Genomic DNA, 7,722 nt, shown 5'->3' with positions numbered 1-7,722 from the left:
TCAGGCTCTGCTTCTCAGGGATCCACACCAACACACCACATTTTGGTAGAGGAAGCAAGTGCTACAATCCGAAGGAGGCATTTAAGGAGACAGAAGTGATGAGGGGGACAAGAGGTGGAGAACCTCCCAAGAAGTCTCTTGGGGACATACTTGACCACGAAGGCTCAGACACTCAGCTCAGAGTGGCACAGGAAAAGACGTGAATTAATCAAACTCACAGAAACAGAGAGTGAAATCACACACTCGGTGCTTTTAATTCAAAATGAGAAGGACAACATCAGATCTCTCTCACCCGACACCACCCTCTCTCCCTGCAGACAAAGTAAGCCCATGATTATCTCATGGCTGCCAGTAGGCATAGGTTGGGCCCAAAAGGAGCTATGGAGCCTCTCTGCTGAACAACTCACACCTTTGTGAACTGTGGTGGGGCTGGACACTGAGCAGGCCCTCGCCAACAAAATCCTTGATGATGGTGCCTAAGTAGGTGCAAAGGCAGAAGCCAGCTCCCTGACCCTCGAAATCTCAGAGACTCCTTTTGCACTGCAATGACTATGGGTTTGGAAGAAAGTGGGCTGAGTTCCAAGCAGCCGTTCCTTACTGCCCCAGCACTAGTGGCTGGTGGACTGTTTGGGGCTGGCTGGCAGGGATGGGAGAAAGTGGGGTCAAGGACAAGCGGGGCTGGACCACTGCAGCAGTCTGAATAAGTCACGAGGTCACTCCAGGTATAGGATGCTCTGTGATTCCTCCTCTCTACCCTCTCCCTGGCCCCCTTTTCTGCCAGCTTGTCCCATCCATTTGTCCTGGGTGTGGCAGCACACCAGAGTTGGGAGGAGGCTGGGAAGGAGGCAGATGCCAAATTTTACCTGGCTGTATATCTGTCCATCCCCATCCTCCCTCCTTGCCCTCTTAGGGAGTTCCATCCCATTGAGGGGTCAGCGGGTCCAGGCAGCACTGAATTCTTTCTCCAGACCCTGGACAAACTGGTCATTGAGGAATAGCAGCTGACCATGGGGCAGGAAGCGGGCGAGGATGCCCTCGATGCAGTCAGCCCGTAGCAGGAGGTTGGCAGTGGGGACCAGCAGCCGGAGGTGCTCAAGGAGAAGGCGGGCCAGCAGCCGAAGTGTGCCCTCTGCCAGCAGCAGGTTCTCGTGGGCATTCAGCACCAGGGCGAAGCCTAATGAGAGCACGCCTAGCCACACCACCGTCCGAGGCTCCTGGAAAGGGTCCCCTGCCGTCAGGCGGAAGGCCCCACATGGGGACTCATGCAGGCGCACTGGGTCATCTGAGGACTGGGGCTGCAGGTCCACAGCAGGCCGGCCGCACGCCTGCTGCTGCAGTTGGCACATGGACTCCACCTGCCTGTGGAGAATAGGTGGGTCACTGACCTGTCATCCTCAGGACCACCCCTGGAGCTGGGAGCTGCCATTATCCCCATAACTAGATGTAGAAACTAAGCCCCAGAAAGACTAAGTGAAGTGACCTGCCCAGGGCCACAGAGCAGGAAGGATGAGCCCAGATGGGAATCCAGGCTCCAGCCTCCAGGCTCTGAACCATTTCACTCCATGTGGCCAAGAGAAGGCAGGTTCTGAACACAGCTCCCTGGGCTGGGAAAAGGCACCAGAGGATGAAGATCCTGCCCCTACCTGCTTCACAGAGGCCTCCTCAACATCTCAACAAGAGATGAGAAGCGGAGTAAAAGCTATGTCCAACCCAGGCTGTCCAACCTCTCCACCCTCAACCCATCCTGCAGCCCTCTCCAAATAAAAAAGAGAAACCTTGCACTTGGACATCCAGGCTTTTGAAATCACTCTCTGATCTCTCATGAATCACCTTCCAATTTGGGCCATGTACGGGCTGCTCTTAAAGACACGTTTGGTTTTCTGTGCCACATAAGGGGGAGGAGGCCCAGCAGAACAAAGAGATAAACAAGAGGCTGGCCCAGGGTTGCCCCAGAGTGTTAATCCCCCCACCCAAAACACAGAGGGGCCAGGAGATTCTGGCACCTGCTGGTTCAGACTGGGTCTGTGAGGGGAAGGTCCAAGGTCAGCCATCACATCTAGAACACTGTTTCCCAACTGTACCCTGTGGATCCTGGGCTTTTGGGAGGCTCTTGACACAGATTCCCATAAACCACATTCTCTCTCTTCCTAAGAAATTCATAAAGCTTAAAGGCACACTAAGGGCCCTGAAAAGTCCTGTACTGCAAAGCATATTTAATCTGTACTGCTTACACTCAAATCCCAACTCTTTCACTTTCTAGATGCATAACCTTAGACAGGTTAAATTTCTTTAACTCTCTGTAGCTCAGTTTACTCATCTGTAAGGTGGGGATAATGTACCTACCTCAAAAGACTGTTTCAAAGATAAAATGAGTTCATATACACAAAATGCTCAGAACATAAAATGCTTAGTACATACAGGCTCAATAAATGCTAACTACAAAAAAATTACCATAAATGCTAACTATAATAAATAATGATGATGATAATAGCATTATTATGTCTTTAACCCTTTTTCATATAATACTTGTGACTACTGTGGAAGACTTTGAAAGCACTACTCTAAAACTTGCTCTCTGCTTCTTAGTCCTCCTGTTTCTCTGTGCCCCCCAGAAAACCTATCATAATCGGTGTGTATTCAATGGGTTGGACTGTGTTACCTGGCCACGGCCAAAATCTGCTCCTTTCGGAGGAGCCTGTCCCTCTCAGCACCATGTGGCTGTGGGTCGTTGGGTGAATTCTCGGTACCAAAGAAGCAGGAGTAGAGCACTCGGCAAAGGCCCTCCTCAGCCTTCGTGGCCCGCAAGGTGTGGATGAGGAAGACATGGACCATGGCTCTGGGATGGATGCTACAGGAAAGCCAGAGACCTCAGTGAGATGAGTGTAAAACCCCAGAGGGGAGGCAACCACAGAAAGGGTCTGGCCTAGCTAGGCCTGGGAGCGTGTCTGGAGGCTGGTGTGGCTAGTCACTGGTCCTCCTCAGTCACCCAAGACACACGCCCAGCCTCTGTATGTGGTCAGCACCAACTCTGTCCATAAGAGTCTAGCAGCTATCTTAGACAACCCCAAAGCCAAATCTACAAACAACCAGCCAGGAATCTTGAAAAATGTCAGTCATCAGAGTCAAGGAACACTGGGGAGCTGCTCCAGACTGAAGGAGGCCAAAGAGACAAGACAGCTGAATGCATCCTGCGGTACTAGATAGGAGCCCTGGCAGAGAAAAAGGTAGTTTCAACATAGGGCACTACTAGGACAACTGGAAGCATTTAAATACGGATTACAGGTTAGATAATAGTCTTGATCGATGTTACCAGATTTTGAATGTAGGAGAATGTCCTTGTTTTTAGAAAATACACACTGAAGTACCTCTAAATATAGAGGTAAAGGGGCATCATATCTGCAACTAACTTAATTGGAAAATTAAGTATACAGGAGTTCTTTATAAGAACAGTCTTGAAATTTTCCGTAAGCTTGAGATCACGCCAAAATAAAGACCACGAAATAGTAATAATAATGGTGTTTGGCTCAGTGACCAGCCCGGGGTTGAAAGGCAGCGGGTAGACGGTAAGCAGATATCTGTAGCTAAGGGTAAATAGATCGTGAGTTTAAACTGGTTAAACAAGAAGGTTCGCGACAGCGCTTTGAAACCCGTAGCTCGGAGACCTCGACTGACCTCCCGCGACCCTCTACCCGCAATCAGAGCCGTCATCAGCCTTCGCCACCGCGTCCCCCCCCCGCCCCCCACAGAGAAATGGTAGCAGCCAAGACGCTTACGTCACTACTTGGGGCAACCCTGTGGCGCTGTGCCTCTGGGGGACTGTAGTTGCTTGCCCCAGCTAGCCAAGCCTAAGGAGGGGGCACCCTGGACTGAGTGTGCCCTGCAACCCCGGGCCGCTGTCCTCGAGGCGAGACACTCACCTTTTCTTCCGTGCCCACGGACTTCTACTAACAGGCCCCTTCACTCGGCTAAACGGGAGATACGGCAGTTGCGCACGCCAGTAGCAGGCGCGCGCCTGAGAGTGACGCGCTCAGGGTGGGCGGGGCCTCATATCCCGAGCTGTGCTCCGGCTGCGGGGCGTGGGTGGTCTTCCGACGCCTGGACCTCCAGCCCAGGCGACTTTCACCGTCGGACCAAAATCCCCTTGCTCCGGGTTCACGGCGCGGCCCACGCTGGTCACTCACTGACTGGGTACGCGGGGTTCCCACTCGAAGCCCTAGACCAGTCGAGCCCCAGGCCACTTCCCCCGGCGGCCACGAGGGGGCGCCCGACCCGGTGCGTGGCCTTTCCGGGAGAGGCGGGGTCTGAAGGTGCAGGGTAGAGGTCTCCAACTGGACAATATGCGTGGGAATCACGGGGGCGCCTGTTAAAATTCAGGTTGCTGGGCTTTAGCTCCGGGAAAGAAGGCTTGTGGGGAAACATGCATATTTACGTAGTTCGTGGGGAGAGCTTCTGGGTTGTGGGTTCCTGCGGTGGGTTAAGACTAGGGCTCGGTTTGGAGTGGAAAGATTAAAACTCTGGTCACCAGCTATGCATCCCTGGCAGGTCAGTCACTTTACTGGGCCCCAGTGAAGCCCCATAGGATTTGGTAGGCTGATTAGTTTTTCCTTTCACACTTCCACCTCTAACAAGCTCTTTCCTTGTCCCCTCTTTGAGGGAGGCCATCAAAAGTGTAGGGAAAGGACTTGTACCTTAAGCCTGAAAGGGTCACTGCCAGGTCCTTCCCTGTTGGAGTCTTGGCCCAGAGGTGTTTGGGGCCCTGCAAGACTTGTCTGAGCCTCATTGCCTGCCCTGGGCACCCCGGCCCCCCACCTCCCCACATAATCCTTTTACTTTTTGGCATGTGAACTGCTGCAACCTCCCCAGATGTGTTCTGTGCCCAAAACCCCACACTGGGTGTTTCCTCGGCCTGGCCTGCCCTTTCCTCCCCTTTATTAGCCCTTCAAAAGATGCTCAGGGGCTTCCCTGGTGGCGCAGTGGTTGAGAATCTGCCTGCCAATGCAGGGGACCCGGGTTCAAGCCCTGGTCTGGGAAGATCCCACATGCCGCGGAGCAACTAGGCCCGTGAGCCACAATTACTGAGCCTGCGCATCTGGAGCCTGTGCTCCGCAACAAGAGAGGCCATGATAGTGAAAGGCCCGCGCACCGTGATGAAGAGTGGCCCCCACTTGCCACAACTAGAGAAAGCCATCGCACAGAAACGAAGACCCAACACAGCCAAAAATAAATAAATAAATAAATAATTTTTTTAAAAAGGTGCTCAGACCAAAACCTAAGGGAAGTCTTCCTGCTGGACTGCCCATTAGCATTCAGCTGTCCCCTTTATATCCATTGTGAGGGTCTGCCTATGGTGCTGATGTCTCCTATGGGGTACACCCTGGCTGCGGTGCCCAGTTTCATTCCCCACGGCCATGCACAAGGCAGGCCTGGAGCCAACCCAAACACACTTCTTGGTGACTGAAGAAAGAAGGGCAGGGCAGCTCAGGCAGGGACCTTGGAGTGCAGTCTGGGCCCCTCTGGCTATAGGATGTGGGCAGGGGGGCAGTGAAGGGAGGCTAGAGGAGGTGGCCTTGGGGCTGGCCAGAGTGTGTGGGCATTCTGACCACAGGTGCAACACATATATGTATTTGTAGGTGGAGGGGCAGGCCCAGAGACAGTTGGGCCTCAGCCACAAGGCTGGGATGATGTTGGCTCAGTTCCTGGTCCCTATCACTCTCAGCCAGGACTCATGTCTGCCACCTGATTACAGCAAATTGCTGGCAGAGGGCACTGGTTGCTGGGGGCCAACTGGCATCCGGAACACAGTATTCTGACCTCTGTCCACTTGTCAGGCAGTCAGTCTACTCAAGGTCCCAGGCTTCTGGGGAGGCCAGCCTAGTGTGACGTACACAGAGGAGACAGCAGTGAGAAGCTGGCCTGAGCTTCTGGAGGTCAGTGGGGGACCCAGATGGAGGTGGTGTCCAGATAAGTGAGGCAGACTCAGATGCCATTCCCAACTTTTGGCAGCCCTCAGCCAACTTGTGCCCCCAAGGTCATAGTAGTGTGCTGGGGACAGTGAGGCAGGAAGCAGCCTGGGTCCCCCGAGACACTGCAGAGCCTTCTTGCTGAATGAGGAGCACATATTGCAATGTATTTATTTTGTTAAACCGCTGTGTGGTGTTTCTGTTATGTGCAGCCTAACTCAAATGAGTCAAGTGAGGCAGCATGTGAAGTGGGCAGAGTGGAGCCTGACATGTAGTCGGTACTCAATAAATCAGTAAATGTTGACAAGCATTAATGCAGAGGCAAGATAGGAGAAGGTGTCAGAGAGGCCTTGGTCAGTCCTGGAAAGCAGGTGGGGCCTTCTGGTCTGGCAGCAGCTCAGAGGCAGGGCGATGGACAGGCTGAACTTCTGCTTCCTGGTATGTGCATGTTCATGTGTGCCAGCCTTTTATAGCAATTACCCTAGAAATTGTGGCAGGGCCAGGCACACAGTACATGAAGATGTGGGTTTGTGGCTAGAGTGTGTGTGTGTGTGTGTGTGTGTGTGTGTGTGTGTGTGTGTGTGTGTGTGAGTGAGTGATAGAGGCAGGAGAGAAGAAGAAAAATAAAGCACTACAATTCAGTATCCTGTAATAAACCATAATGGAAAAGAATATGAAAAAGAATATGTATATTATATATAACTGAATCACTTTGCTGTACACCAGAAACTAACACAACAACACTAACACAATCAACTGTACTTCAGAAAAAAAAAAAAAAAAACCTAAAAAATAAATAAATAAATAAGCAGCTGGCTGGATTTGAGGCCTGGCCCACCTGCCTAGCTGAGATGAGGGGCCACACCTTCAAGTCATTTCCCCTCCCCCTCCTCTGGCTGTCGGCAAAGGTGCTCATCACTCCACTCCCCAGCTCTGCTCTTCTCAGTGGCCCTCTGAGTTGGGGGGATTGCCTGAAGCCCCTCACATTGACCCCTTCCTCACACTCCCACCCTCCATTGCTCTTTACCCATTTCAGGGTGAGGCCTGCCCCACAGTGGCAGGCAGCCTGGTGTTTGCCCCTTCCAATCCCTGTTGATGCCCACCATCAGGATGCACGTGGTGTCTGATACTGACTCAATTTGGACAGCAGTTTCCATTTCCCACTCACCCAAGCCATGCAGGGTCCTGAATCACTGATGGGCAGCCTGGCTTGGGAAGCTCTGCTGCTTCTCCCAGACATCAGGACCAACCCTCAGGTCCTGCTTAACACACCTCCAGGGACGGGGAGCTCAATCCCCCAAGACAGCCCCATTGTTTTTTTTTCTTTTTTTAGCTGCATTGGGTCTTTGTTGCTGCATGCAGGCTTTCTCTAGTTGCAGCAACCCGGGGCTTCTCATTGCAGTGGCTTCTCTTATTGTGGAGCATGGGCCCTAGACCCACGGGTTTCAGTAGTTGCAGCACACGGGCTCAGTAGTTGCAGCGCGTGGGCTCTAGGACGCACAGGCTTCAGTAGTTGTGGCTCGCAGCCTCTAGAGTGCAGGCTCAGTAGTTGTGGCGCATGGGCTTAGTTGCTCCTTTGCATGTGGGATCTTCCCGAACCAGGGATCGAACCGTGTCCCCTGCCTTGGCAGGCAGATTCTTAACCACTGCACCACCAGGGAAGTCCCCCCATTGTTTTTTGTTTTGTTTTGTTTTGTTAATTAATTAATTAATTTATGTAGCTGCGTTGGGTCTTCATTGCTGCGCGCAGGCTTTTTCTAGT

General features: G+C 52.6%; 1 protein-coding gene across 1 annotated transcript; it reads right to left on the bottom strand.

The window, feature by feature from the left end:
• Positions 1 to 230: 230 nt before the first annotated feature.
• AP5S1 (adaptor related protein complex 5 subunit sigma 1) lies at positions 231 to 4,222 on the bottom strand. Its single transcript, XM_082359229.1, has 3 exons — positions 3,918 to 4,222; positions 2,660 to 2,848; positions 231 to 1,359 (listed from the first exon to the last, which is right to left on the bottom strand). The coding sequence occupies exons 2-3, from the start codon at positions 2,830 to 2,832 to the stop codon at positions 933 to 935; spliced, it is 600 nt and encodes a 199-aa protein (XP_082215355.1). The 5' UTR covers positions 2,833 to 2,848; positions 3,918 to 4,222; the 3' UTR covers positions 231 to 932.
• Positions 4,223 to 7,722: the final 3,500 nt, after the last annotated feature.

This window comes from Balaenoptera borealis (genome assembly GCF_965194805.1).
Source record: "Balaenoptera borealis genome assembly, chromosome: 16".
In the NCBI taxonomy this organism is placed as follows: Eukaryota; Metazoa; Chordata; class Mammalia; order Artiodactyla; family Balaenopteridae; genus Balaenoptera; species Balaenoptera borealis.
Note: the sequence above shows the minus strand (reverse complement) of the source record. Positions and strands in the feature narration are given on the sequence as shown.

Excerpts from the sequence above, each read along its gene's own strand:
- AP5S1 (XM_082359229.1), bottom strand. The coding sequence starts at position 2,832 with ATGGTCCATGTCTTCCTCATCCACACCTTGCGGGCCACGAAGGCTGAG. Across the intron at positions 1,360-2,659 it reads CAGATTTTGGCCGTGGCCAG|GCAGGTGGAGTCCATGTGCC; the intron begins GTAACACAGTCC and ends TATTCTCCACAG.